Here is a 12452-nt window from a genome sequence, read left to right as displayed (position 1 = left end):
AAAAAAAAATACACACACAAACACACACAAATTACCATCTTGGGCGGGCACGGTGACTAACGCCTATAATCCCAGCACTTTGGGAGGCTGAGGCAGGCGGATCAGGAGATCAGGAAATCGAGACCATCCTAGCCAACATGGTGAAATCCTATTTCTATTAAAAAATACCAAAAAAAAAAAAAAAATTAGCCGAGTGTGGTGGTGCATACCTGTAGTCCTGGCTACTCCAGAGGCTGAGGCAGGAGAATTGCTTGAATCTGGGAGGCAGAGGTTACAATGAGCTGAGACAGTGCCACTGCACTCCAGCCTGGTGACAGAGCGAGACTCTGTCTCAAAAAAAAATTACCATCTTAACCATTTTAAAATGTATAGGTTAGGAGCATTAACGACATTCACATTATTGTGCAACCAATCTCTCAAACTTTTCCATCTTGCAAAACTGAAACAACAACTCATACTTCCTCTCTCTTCGTCATCCCGTAGGAACCACCATTCTATGAATTTGGCTACTCTAGGTCCCTTATATAGGTTCCATTCTTTTAAGGCTGAATAATAATCCATTATATGTGGAATTCACCAGTAAACCCGTCTGGGCTGGGTGCTTTCTGTTTTGGAAGATTACTAACTATTGATTCAATTTCTTTAATATATGTAGGTCTGTTCAGATTGTCTGTTTCTTCTTGTGTGAGTTTTGGCAGATTGTGTCTTTCAAGGAATTGATCAGTCGCATTTGTGGGTATGAATATTCTTTTATTATCCTTTTAATGTCTGTGGGATCTGTAGCAATGTCTCCTCTTTCACTTCTGATATCGGTAATTTGTGTCTTCTCTTTATTTTTAGTTAGCCTGGCTCGAGGTGTATTGATTTTATTGATCTTTTCAAAGAACTGCCTTTTGGTTTTATTGATTTTTCTTTATTGATTTCCTGTTTTCAATTTTATTCTTTTGTATGGGAATGTCTAGTTTTCCTAGCACCATTTGTTGAAATGACTGTCCTTTTCACCCACTGAATGGTCTTGGCACACTATCAAAAATTGCTTGACAGGCCAGGTGCAGTGGCTCACCCCTGTAATCCCCACATTTTGGGAGGCTGAGGTGGGCAAATCACCTGAGGGTCAGGAGTTTGAGATCAGCCTGGTCAACATGTCAAAACCTTATCTCTACTAAAAATACAAAAATAAGCTGGGCATGGTAGCACATTCCTGTGATCCCAGCTACTTTGGAGGCTGAGGCACAAGAATCACTTGAACCCAGGAGGTGGAGGTTGCAGTGGGCTGAGAATGTGCCACTGCACTCCAGCCTGGGCACCAGTCCGAGACTCTGTCTAAAAAAAAAAAAAAAAAAATGCTTGACCATATATGTAAGGGTTTATTTCTAGGCTGGCTATTCTATTTCATTGGTCTTTTTGTCTTCAAGCCCATACCACACTGTTTTGATTACTGTAGCTTTGTTAGAAGGTTTGAAACCAGGAAGTGTGAGACCTCCAACTTTGTTTTTTAAAAATATTTTGTATGGGGTCCCTTGAGAGTCCATATACATTTTAGGATGGATTTTTCTATTTCTGCAAAAGAAGCTGTTGGGATTTTGATAGGAATTGCCTTATACCTGTGGATTGCTTTGAGTAGTATTGGCATCTTAATAATATTAAGTTTTCCAACCCATGAACACAGGATGTCTTTTCATTTGTTTGTTTCTTTCTTTCAGCACTGTTTTTCAGTTTTCAGTATATAAGCCTTTTGCTTCCTTGGTTAAATATTTTCTTTTTGATGCTGCTATAAATGGAATTGTTTTCTTAATTTCCTTTTTGAATTGTTTATTTGTTAATATGTAGACATGCAACTAATTTTTGCATGCTGGTTTTGTATCCTGCAACCTTGCTGAATTTATTAGCTGTGTGTGTGTGTGTGTGTGTGTGTGTGTGTGTGTGTGTGTAATCTTTAGGGTTTTCTACAGAGGAGATCATGTCATCTTCAAACAGAGGTAAGTTTACGTCTTCCTATCCAACGTAGATGCCTTTTATTTCTTTTCTTTCCTCATTGTTCTGGCTAGGACTTCCAGTACTATGTTGAACAGAAGTGACGAAAGCAGGCATCCTTGCCTTGTTCCTGATCTTAGAGGAAACACTTTATCTTTTGCCATTGAGTGTGATGTTAGCTGTGGCCTTCTCATATATGGCCTTTATTGGGGTGACATCATTTCCTTCCTTTTTTTTTTTCTTGCCCTGTCACCCAGGCTGAAGTGCAGTGGCGCAATCTTGGCTAACTGCAACCTCTGCCTCCCATGTTCAAGCGATTTTCCTGCCTCAGCCACCCAAGTAGCCAGGATTACAGGCATGTGCCACCATACCTGGCTAATTTTTGTGTGTGTGTGTATGTATATATATATATATATATATATATACACTTTTTTAGTAGAGACGGGGTTTTGCCATGTTGGCCGGCTGGTCTCAAACTCCTGACATCGTGATCAGCCTGCCTTGGCCTCCCAAAGTGCTGGGATTACAGGCGTGAGCCACCTCACCCAGTCATTTCCTTCTATTCCTAGTTTTCAGGCACCACTCCTGCCTTTCCTTTTCCTTTGTCCTCAAATCCAGATGGAGACCAGGTGCTCACCCTCCTTCATGCAGCAACCCTTCCTTTAAGGTGGATGCCTGGAAGAGGGCAGCTTGAATTTTCCTTCTTCAGAGAATTTGCCCACAGTTCTCTTCCTCTTTCCATTAATTCATCCAGTTGTAAGACAAACCTTTGTTGAGACTGCACTAGGCTTGGCATAGTGTTTTTCATCCACAGGTGGTTTCAGGTATGTTGTCTCAATCCTCCCAGGAGCTGTTTGAAATAGGAATTGTTTCTGTCCCCAGATTTAACACGACTCACAGCACTGATGAATTTATGCCTGGCTGCCTTGCTTTTGCGTCCATCCCTTAAGCGGTATTGCTGGCACTGTGCAAGTGCCTCCTGTCTCTGAAAGCTGCCTCTGATCCACGTGGAAGGGGCCCAGGAGTTCACTCTCTCTCTTTGTATTCATAGAGGTCCTGGGCCTATGTCAAGAAGTGCAAAAACAACATGTGTCCAAATTGGGGGCTGGTGACTCAGCTGCTGGAATGGGAGAAGATTATCCTTGGAGGTTTCATCACAAACATCACGGATCTACTTTACTGATCTCCACGGCCCCAGTGAGAGGGGCCTCGCTTGGGGGCTTTTTGTGGCTGGAGGGCCAGAGTGTGTATACCCAGGCTTGTCTGGAAGAAGGCCTTTGCCACCTGAAAGTCTCATGTCAGCCTCCTGTACTGATTTTCCCAAGCGCCTGTTCACGACACACAGCAGGTGCGCCTTGCTCAGGCTCACTGAGAATCCGCATCCCCGGGGCATCCTGGGCCATCCCTCCTGCCCCCCTGTGGCTGCCTCTGGAAGAGCATCTGGCTGCTAGAGCAGCTGCCCCACACCCCCCTGTGACCTGGACCCTTTGGGGGCTGCCTGGGGGCACCCAGAGGTTGCCTGTGTTGGTTCCCAGAGGATATCACAACACCCACCAATGGGCAGAGATCCCCTATCCCGAGATACCAAGCCCAGCCTTGTCCAGGCCCCAGGCTCCTGGAATGGGGTCACACCCTTGCCTCATCCCCAGTGCTTCCTGCCATCTGCCCTTTGAAACACATTTCCTTTCCCTGCTCCCCACTCATTTCTGTCTGGCTGAGTTCACCAAGGAGAGATTTGCACCCTCCCATCTCCAGCTTTCTAGAAATTCCTAAGGTCTCAAAAGGTTTCCCTTTTTTCCCCCTTTCCTCTTTTTTTTTTTTTTTTTTTTTCAAGCACCGTCTTGCTCTGTCTCAGGCTGGAGTGCCGTGGTGCTGTCGTGGCTCATGCAGCCTCAACTTCCCAAGGCTCAAGGGATCCTCTTGCCTCAACCTCCTGAATGAGTAGCTGGGACTGCAGGTATGCACCACCACACCTGGCTAATTTATTTTTATTTTTGTAGAAACAGTCTGGCTCTGTTTCCTAGGCTGGTCTCGAACTCCAGCCTCAGCCTTACCAAAGTGCTGGGATTACAAATGTGGGCCATGGCGCCCAGTTGGAAGCTGTTTCCTGAATGCACTTCTCCAAAGCTGACAGTACCCACAGAACAAACTGGGCATCAGGAGACGGCACAGACTAGGGAGCTGGTAGGGGATTCGGATGTCCATTCATGTGGGGCCTTCCCCAAGTCCCTTTGGCAACCATTCCCTGCCCCCACGTGCGTGGAGCTGAGAACAGAGAGATGAATGCCATCCCACCACCTAGCACTCACTGCAGAGGGATGGAGGGGGTGTGGGATTCCCCCCAGGGCAGGCCTTCAAGGAGGAGTGGGGTTTTGCCAGAGAGGGAAGGGCTTTCCAAGCAGCCCCGGCTTGAGTTGGGACAGAGACCGAGATGGCTGCAGAGCTCTGTCTGATTAGGGACCTCTTGGTGGGCAGGACAGAGCCGCTGGAAAGTTTTAAGCAGGAACATGATGGGGAATTGTGTTTTGGGAAGGGCAGTCTGGTGGCTACAAGAAGGGACAGTGGAGGTGAGGCAGGGAGAAAGGAGGCCGCTGTCAAAATCGAAGCTAGAGAAGCAGCTCTAACTCCCTTCCCCAAAGGGGCTGAGCTTTCCAAGGACGAAAGTGTTGCAGGCAGGTGTTACCCTCCTGGACCTTGGTTTGCTCCCAGCATGACAGGCCAGAGCCCTGCTGGCTGCACCGCGCGGCTGGCACAGTCGGTGCAGTCCAGGCCCAGGGGCTGCAGCCGCTCCAGTCCCGGTCCAGGCCGCAAGTCGCAGGGCCAGCAGCAGCCCGGGCGCACGGCCCCGCCCCTTCCCCGCCCCTTCCTCGGATTGGCTGGGGTGGGGGCGTGGCCTTTTCCCATTGGTTCCCGCGGCGGCGCGAGCCCGGAAGCGGACGGGGGCGGTGGCGGAGGCGCCTCGGGCGGGCCGGGGTTGCTGCGCCTTCCTAGGCTCCTGGCTCTGGGCGCTGCAGCCATGCAGCCCCCGTCCCCGGGCCCGCTGGGCGACTGCCTGCGGGACTGGGAGGATCTACAGCAGGACTTCCAGAACATCCAGGTGAGCGCCGCTGCGGACGCCTGGTGGCCCCCGAGCCGCGTCTCGTTGGCTCAGGGTCAAGGGTCGGTCAGCCCTGGGTCAGGCGGCGGGGAGCTCAGGGTCAGGGGTAGGGGCCCTGGCGTCACTCCCGAGGGCGGCGAGGTCCCGGGTCCTGGTGTCCGCCGCCGCTCTCTCCAGTGTCCGGGGACTACGGCGGGACCCCACCGCGCTCGGCGACCTTGGTCTCCAACGAGGACCTTGGAAAGGGGCCCAGACCCCGACCCCGTCCCCTCCCGGGAGAGAGCGGGCGCCTGAGTCACACAAGGGCGGGCCCAGCCTTGGGTCAGCCACTCAGCAAACGTGCAGCTGGCAGCGTCCGAGAGGCAGCCCGGGTCGGGGGAGCGGTGTTTAGGGGGAAGTCCTCGGCCTGGATGTCGGATGTCCGGATGTCGGGGGCGCCCGAGGGGGAGGGACGTCGCCTTTAGAAGGAAAGAGGGGACTTGACAGGCCCATGTGGCTGCACCAAGGAGAGCCAGGGAAGAGGTGGGCGGGGCCAGGCCCTGCGGGGACGCCCTAGCCTGGCAGAGATTGGAGTCCCTCTGAGGCCAGTGGAAAGCTATGGGAGAAATTGTCTGAACCGGGCTCCGCGGGGCCACCGTGGCTGTTCTGTCCAGAGGCCAGGGAGGAGGAAGCTGCTGGCCTCTTCCAGGCAGGGGACAGGGCAGTGGCTGTGGGTGGGCAGAAGTGGCACATGCCGGGGTCTGAGGGGCGTGGTGACTCCTCCTGGGCATAAGAAACAAGATCCAGGCAGAGTAGAGCCTCGGCCAGCTGATGGCTTGGTTAGGCGGTCGCTTCTCCGGGATGGGCTCCAACCCCTTCCTGTCAGCATTGAAGCCCAGCTGCCCCCTGGCCCTGCCAAGCCCCTTGCCATTGGTGCTTCTCCCCAGAGATCTGAGGTGACCCAGTCTCCATGCCTGGCCGCTGCTGTCCTGGCCGCAGCCCCAGCTTGGCTCTTCCCACACTGCCCCTTGCCCCATCTCTAAGTTGTGCCTTCTTGAAACTTACCCACCAGGGCAAAGTGCTCGGGAAAGCCTTGGGCCAAAGGTGCTGGGGGAAGGGAAAGATGTCAGGAATGCCTGAGAACCTGAGCGCCCCCTGTACCCGAAGGCTGGATAGGCAGGAGGAGCTTCGAGGACAAAGGGGTGGCTCTAGGGGTCCTGCTTGGTCCACGAGGTGGTCCTGTGGGCCTAACCTCCAGAGTCAAGGTGGGAAAGAGAGAGCCCTTCCGTGTAGGGTGGGGAAAACTAGCAGATGGGCTGAGACTAAGAAAACCTTGACCCGGGGCGGTGGCTTATGCCTGTAATCCCAGCACCTTGGAAAGCCAAGTTGGGTGGATCACCTGAGGTCAGGAGTTCAAGACCAACCTGGCCAACATGGTGAAACCCTCTCTGTATATAATAGAAAAATTAGCCGGGCATGATGACAGGTGCCTGTAATCCCAGCTACTTCAGCCCAGGAGGCTGAGGTGGAAGAATGGCTTGAACCTGGGAGGCAGAGGTTGCAGTGAGCCGAGATCATACTATTGCACTGCAGCTTGGGCGACAGAGACTCTGTCTCAAAACAAAACAAAAAACTCCTAGTCTGTTTCTGGGGGAGGCGTACGATGGAGGTCTTCGGGCTCAAGGAGGACACCCAGGTCCTCGCCTGCCTTGGGGAGAGAGCCACCTCGTCCCTAGGCAGGCCCAGAACTTCTGCCTCCTTTCCCGCTGAGCAAGCCCTGGGGGAGCCCGTGCCCCACATCCTGCCTGCAGGTTTTGGCTCAGAGGCTTCCCAACCAGCCTGAGCCTTCTCCCTCTGGCCCCCAGGAGACCCATCGGCTGTACCGCCTGAAGCTGGAGGAGCTGACCAAACTGCAGAACAATTGCACCAGCTCCATCACGCGGCAGAAGAAGCGGCTCCAGGAGCTGGCCCTCACCCTGAAGAAGTTAGGTGCCCCTACCCCACCCGCCGTGGGCCGAGTGCGGGGTGGGAGGGCTGGTGCTGTGAGACCCTGGGCACAGCTCCTCTCCTCACTGGGCTGTGTTCGCCCTTCTGCCCCTGTGGGAGTCAGGTAGTCCGCCCGCCCTGACTCACTCTGGCCTCACCCGCAGATGCAAACCCTCCCTCCCAGCAGAGGCCGAGGAGGCCGCGCAGGAGCTGGAGAACCAGATGAAAGAGCGTCAAGGCCTGTTCTTTGACATGGAGGCCTATTTGCCCAAGAAGAACGGGTGAGGGCCCCCACCACCGAGCCCCAGCTCAGTTCCCAGCCACTCCTGTGGGGGAGGCCTGAAGCCGGGTGCTGTCTCTTCTTGGTTATTCAGTCAGCAAATGTTCCCTGGGCCCAGTTTGGGCTGAGCAGTGAGGCCCAGTGCTGACTACAGGGGGGACGCCCGGCTGAGGGTGACAGCTTACTGTGAAGGCGCTTTGTAGGGGAGCACGGGGGATGTGGTGGCGCAGTGAAGGACACCTGACCCAGGCCAGGGGGTTGCAGAAGGCTTGCTGGATTAGGGGATGGCTGGCCTGAGTCTTAAAGAATAAAGAGTGGGCCAGGCACCATGGCTCTCACCTGTAATCCCAGCACTCAGGAGATGGAGGCGGGAGGACGGCTTGAACTCAGGAGTTCAAGAGTAGCCTGGGCAATACAGTGAGACCCTCTGTCTCTATTTCAAAAGAAAAAAATAGGCTGGGTGTGGTGGCTCATGCCAGCACTTTTTTGGGAAGCCAAGGCAGGAGTTGAAGTTAGGAGTTCAGGAGTTCAAGACTGGGCAACATGGTAAAACCCATCTCTTAGTACAAAAGTTAGCCAGGCGTGGTGGCGGATGCCACCAGCTACTTGGGAGGCTGAGGCAGGAGAATCACTTGAACCCGGGAGGCAGAGGCTGCAGTGAGCCAAGATCATACCACTGCAGTCCAGCCTGGGTGACAGAGTGAGACTCCGTCTTAAAAAGTAAATAAATAAATAAAAGAGTGAGGCAGACACATGGGCTGAGGGGGAGAGGGAACAGCAGGTGGACACAAAGGCCATGAGCAAAACTGTAGTGGCCAGAGCTCAGGGCGGGAGGTGAGAGGGAGAGAAGAGATTGGAGGCTCTGCTGGGCTGCGGTGCTTGCCTTGAGCCCAGTAGGCAGGAGAGAGGGAGGGGCGACGTGTGCACTTAGAAAGGCCAGCTGCTGTCACCCAGGATGTACGGGGCAGTGCAAAACCCTTGGCTGAGTGAAAACATCCAGCAGAGGCTGCGGGCAGGGAGACAGCTGGGAGAGAGCGTGGCCCAGAAGCCAGGGAGAAAAGAGTGTCCATAGCCTCAGGTCAGTCCTGTGAGAAGGAAGGGGACCCACTTCCTGGAAGTCAGGTCACCTTGACGAGAACCATTTGATGGAACTGGTGGACGTTGATCTTGGGGATGACAGAAGAGCCAAGGAAGGGAGATAGCCAAGTCTCGGAGACTTTTTAGAGTGTGGCTGTGAGCAGAGGGAGAGAACTAGGAACTAGGAACTGGAAGTTAGCACTGGGTCGAGGTGCAGCTGCTGCCTGGGTTGGGGGTTACTTTGTCCCTGGGAAGACTCGAGCACATCCACCTGCTGAGAGGAGGGGCTGGGAGGGGAAAGACGGTACAGAGATGAGGGTGAGGAGTGCTCTTGGCGCAGTGCTCTCCAGGGATCAAAGGCCAGGCTGTCTTCTCTGCCATGTTGCATGTGGGGTCGGGATGGGAGGAGACGGGATGGAGGGTTCAGGGGAGAGGATGTGGAAAGGCCACTGCTGGGAACCGGACGGGGAGCTGAGTGGGGACGAATCCGTGCCTGGTGGGTTGGCACTGGAGGCTGGAGCTGGCCTGCATGGGGAGCACTGTGCCGGGAGCACGCTGTAGAGGGAGAGGCATGGATGGGAGCTCCTGCCCTGCCCCAGAATCTCTTTCTGGTCTTGTGCAAATTGCCTAACCACGCTGAGCCTCTGTCCGTTTGGCTTGAGGGTGAACAGGAGCCCATGTGTTGGGGGCAGGTCCTGAGAAAGTGACTGTGACTTTGCTGTCACCTCTTGGAGTGTCTCTGGCAGAGAAGGGCAAGATGATCTCAGCTGGGGGGTGTGGAGGCTGGAAATTAAGGGGTCTGGCAAGAAAGTGGTGGAGTTGGAGGGTGGCCTGGGGATTCAGCCGGCTCTGACGAGATCTGGGACTGGAGATGGTGGGGGGCTCGGTGAAGGAAAAGGGGGTCACGGTGGGGAAAAAATGCACTGGAAGCTGAGCACTTGGGGTCAGCAGTCAGAGCTCTGAGTTTCTGTTCTGGTTTGGGAGGAGGTCCCAGGTGTGTGGTTGTGGACCTAGACCGAAGGTTCTGAAGGGGAGGTGGCAGGGAGGGGGCGTAGGTGGTGACCATCCGCACAGAGGAGCAATTGGGGACATGGGGATGGCCCTCAGTGGGGAGGGAGAGCCAGGTTCTCTTGGGACCCTGAAGTGGGGGAGTTTCAGGCAAGACTCAGGAGATAGGGGATACCTTCTCCAGGGGAGCAGGTGGCGAGGGAGGCTGGGCATGGCAGGGAGTGGGTCTGCAGCCCCCAAGGTCAGAACCCGATACTGAGGCCATTCGGAAGGCGGCAGGGGTGGAGGGTGGCACAGGCTGTGGCCTGGCAGGCTCGGCTGAGTGCTGTGACTCCTGTCATTCGGCCTCTCCTCACCCTGCCACCCCCTTGCCCCTAGGTTGTACCTGAGTCTGGTTCTGGGGAACGTCAACGTCACACTCCTGAGCAAGCAGGCTAAGTAACCAGGCCGGGCCTCCACCCCCCCAATCCCCCACCTCCCCTCTGCCCAGCTTCCCTTGGCTCTGCCTTAGAGTTCAGGGGCTGCCCTCCTGGGGTGGGGGCACACATGGGCCCCACCAGCACCCCACCCGTCTCACTGGCCTGTGCCCCGCTAGGTTTGCCTACAAGGACGAGTATGAGAAGTTCAAGCTCTACCTCACTATCATCCTCATTCTCATCTCCTTCACCTGCCGCTTCCTGCTCAACTCCAGGTGGGAGTCCCGCTAGGTTTGCCTACAAGGACGAGTATGAGAAGTTCAAGCTCTACCTCACTATCATCCTCATTCTCATCTCCTTCACCTGCCGCTTCCTGCTCAACTCCAGGTGGGAGGCCCGGCCCCATCCCCAGGCGCTGCAGCACCAACCCTCTGTCCCCTCCCTCCGCAGGGTGACAGACGCTGCTTTCAACTTCCTGCTGGTCTGGTACTACTGCACCCTGACCATCCGGGAGAGCATCCTCATCAACAACGGCTCCCGGTGGGCAGGGCAGGCCCCGAGGCTTTCCCCACGGGTGGGAGCATGGGAGGGGAGTGGGGAACGGGGCGCCGGGACCCTCCAGGAAGCAGGAGCAGGCCCTGGGGGTGATGGTGGCTCTCTGCTCCAGGATCAAAGGCTGGTGGGTGTTCCATCACTATGTGTCCACCTTCCTGTCGGGAGTCATGCTGACGTGGTGAGTGACTGGGCCCCAGCAGGGGCAGGAGCTGGGACAGGGAGGGGACAGACGGTGTCCCCAAGGGTCCCCACACTGCCCTCTACTTTCTATCTTAGGCCCGATGGTCTCATGTACCAGAAATTCCGGAACCAATTCCTGTCCTTTTCCATGTACCAGAGTGAGTGTCCCAGACGTCCGTGCTGAGCCCCGGAGGCAGCCGTGGTGGGGGGTGGGGGCAGGGAAGGCCCCCAGGCTCAGCCCCACTGTGTCCTCCGCCGGCCCAGGCTTCGTGCAGTTCCTCCAGTACTACTACCAGAGCGGCTGCCTCTACCGCCTGCGGGCACTGGGCGAGCGGCACACCATGGACCTCACTGTGGGTGAGCGGGGCTTGGCCTGGCATCTGGGCATGGGGGCTGGGATACCCTCCTCTCCTCCCATCCTGGGTCTGAGTGGCGGCATCCCCTCCGTCCCTGGCCGTCCTGTGCCCTGACCTTCCTCCCTGCAGAGGGCTTCCAGTCCTGGATGTGGCGGGGCCTCACCTTCCTGCTGCCTTTTCTTTTCTTTGGACAAGTAAGTCGCGCCTCTGTCCCCATCTGTTTGTCTGTCCGTCCTCTGCTCCGGCTTTGGGCACGAGCAGGGACTGGGTTTTCTGAATAAAACACTGCCTCCTCCCTGCTCAGTTCTGGCAGCTTTATAACGCGCTGACGTTGTTCAACCTGGCCCGGGACCCTCAGTGTAAGGAGTGGCAGGTGAGCCGGGGTTCCTGGAGCGGCGGCTGGGGGGCCGGCCCAGGCCCAGTCCTCACCCCATTCTTCCCACAGGTGCTCATGTGCGGCTTCCCCTTCCTCCTCCTCTTCCTCGGCAACTTCTTCACCACCTTGAGGGTCGTGCACCAGAAGTTTCACAGTCAGCGGCAACGGAGCAAGAAGGACTGAGGCTGGGGCTTCCGTGTCCCGTGTGTTGTGGGAGGGAATAGGCGGCACCCCTCCAGTGTGTGTGTGTATCGGGGGAGGTCTCTGTTCTCCCCTGGGTTTTGTGGGCTCTGTGGGCCCTGAAGGAAGACCTGGGCCCAGTGCCCTCAATAAAGAGAGGCCCAGAGGTGGCCTGAGCATGTGTGTTCTCCCGGGGGAGGGCAGGACTTGGTGGCCCCACCACACAGGTTCCTGGGGTCAGTTGAGGTGACCCAGGTGGAGGCCACCGATCTTCTCACAAGATACCAGGCAAATTCAGAAAACAGAACTTTATTCCAAGGGCGAGAGGTTATTTAAAATTATTTACACTCATTGCAAATCACGTGGAGCGGCTGGGCCCAGCTCAGCTGAGAGAAAGAGCCCTCCTGTGCGGCCACCAAGGGCTGGCGCCGTCCCAAGGCGTGGGACCCAGTGTCCTGGCCGCTGCAGACCCTGGTGGACCTCACATGGCCTGGGAGGCTCAGGAGGGTGAACCCCAGGCCCGGAGGAGTCTTTGTCACTGGGCCTGCGCCTGTGCCAAGCCGAACCCACCCAGGAGACTGTGGGAGGGAGCGAGAGTGATTACAGGCCATAGCCTGCGGGGGCGGGCGGGATGGGCTGGGCCCTAGCTCCACACGTCGAGGGAGTAGCGGCCCTTGGTCATCAGCTTCTTAATGTAGTCCACAGCCTGCGCGTGCTCCATGGCCCCGAGCTCAGCCACGATGTCGCAGAAGGTGTTCTGCACGTCCCTGGCCATGTTCCGCGCATCCCTGGGTGGAAAGAGGGGGTGCTGGGGGCTGGGCCAACTGACAGGGCCTTGTCCTCCCCACCGCCTACTCCAGTGCCCCCACTTACCCGCAGGTAAAGACTGGGTGCCGGCCGCCTTCCCCACCTGCTATTCCAATCCCCCCACTCACCGGTAGATGAAAATGTGGGCATAATCCTCCCCAGCCGCTACTCCAATCCCCCC

General features: G+C 56.0%; 3 protein-coding genes across 27 annotated transcripts in view; 2 read left to right on the top strand and 1 right to left on the bottom strand.

The window, feature by feature from the left end:
- STYXL1 (serine/threonine/tyrosine interacting like 1) overlaps positions 1-3771 on the top strand; it is a 59007-nt gene extending 55236 nt beyond the window's left edge. For 13 of the 19 annotated variants that reach the window (XM_017533457.2, XM_017533463.2, XM_017533460.2 and 10 more), the window contains one exon: positions 3026-3771. In XM_017533457.2, coding sequence (XP_017388946.1) covers positions 3026-3747 — 722 coding nt within the window. In that variant the 3' untranslated portion in view covers positions 3748-3771. The remainder of the gene's footprint in view (positions 1-3025) is intronic. The other 6 variants (XM_017533476.2, XM_017533479.2, XM_017533480.2 and 3 more) reach the window with 1 other exon arrangement.
- Positions 3772-4893: 1122 nt separating this feature from the next.
- On the top strand, positions 4894-11776 carry TMEM120A (transmembrane protein 120A). Its single transcript, XM_017533455.2, has 12 exons — positions 4894-5071; positions 6916-7034; positions 7201-7317; positions 9780-9839; positions 9997-10092; positions 10268-10357; positions 10485-10550; positions 10649-10710; positions 10817-10909; positions 11038-11102; positions 11213-11281; positions 11354-11776. The coding sequence occupies exons 1-12, from the start codon at positions 4991-4993 to the stop codon at positions 11465-11467; spliced, it is 1032 nt and encodes a 343-aa protein (XP_017388944.1). The 5' UTR covers positions 4894-4990; the 3' UTR covers positions 11468-11776.
- LOC108307919 (NADPH--cytochrome P450 reductase) overlaps positions 11760-12452 on the bottom strand; it is a 103078-nt gene continuing 102385 nt past the window's right edge. For all 7 annotated transcript variants that reach the window (XM_037740261.1, XM_037740263.1, XM_017533452.2 and 4 more), the window contains one exon: positions 11760-12252. In XM_037740261.1, coding sequence (XP_037596189.1) covers positions 12108-12252 — 145 coding nt within the window. In that variant the 3' untranslated portion in view covers positions 11760-12107. The remainder of the gene's footprint in view (positions 12253-12452) is intronic.

Source organism: Cebus imitator, unplaced genomic scaffold, assembly GCF_001604975.1.
Source record: "Cebus imitator isolate Cc_AM_T3 unplaced genomic scaffold, Cebus_imitator-1.0 Scaffold82, whole genome shotgun sequence".
Taxonomy (NCBI): Eukaryota; Metazoa; Chordata; class Mammalia; order Primates; family Cebidae; genus Cebus; species Cebus imitator.
The sequence above is the reverse complement of the archived record's forward strand: the minus strand, read 5'-3'. Positions and strand labels throughout refer to the sequence as shown.

Coding starts and splice junctions, on each gene's coding strand:
- TMEM120A (XM_017533455.2), top strand. CDS start 4,991: ATGCAGCCCCCGTCCCCGGGCCCGCTGGGCGACTGCCTGCGGGACTGG. Junction 10,711..10,816: donor GTCCTTTTCCATGTACCAGA/GTGAGTGTCCCA, acceptor CCGCCGGCCCAG/GCTTCGTGCAGTTCCTCCAG. Junction 10,910..11,037: donor CACCATGGACCTCACTGTGG/GTGAGCGGGGCT, acceptor TCCTCCCTGCAG/AGGGCTTCCAGTCCTGGATG.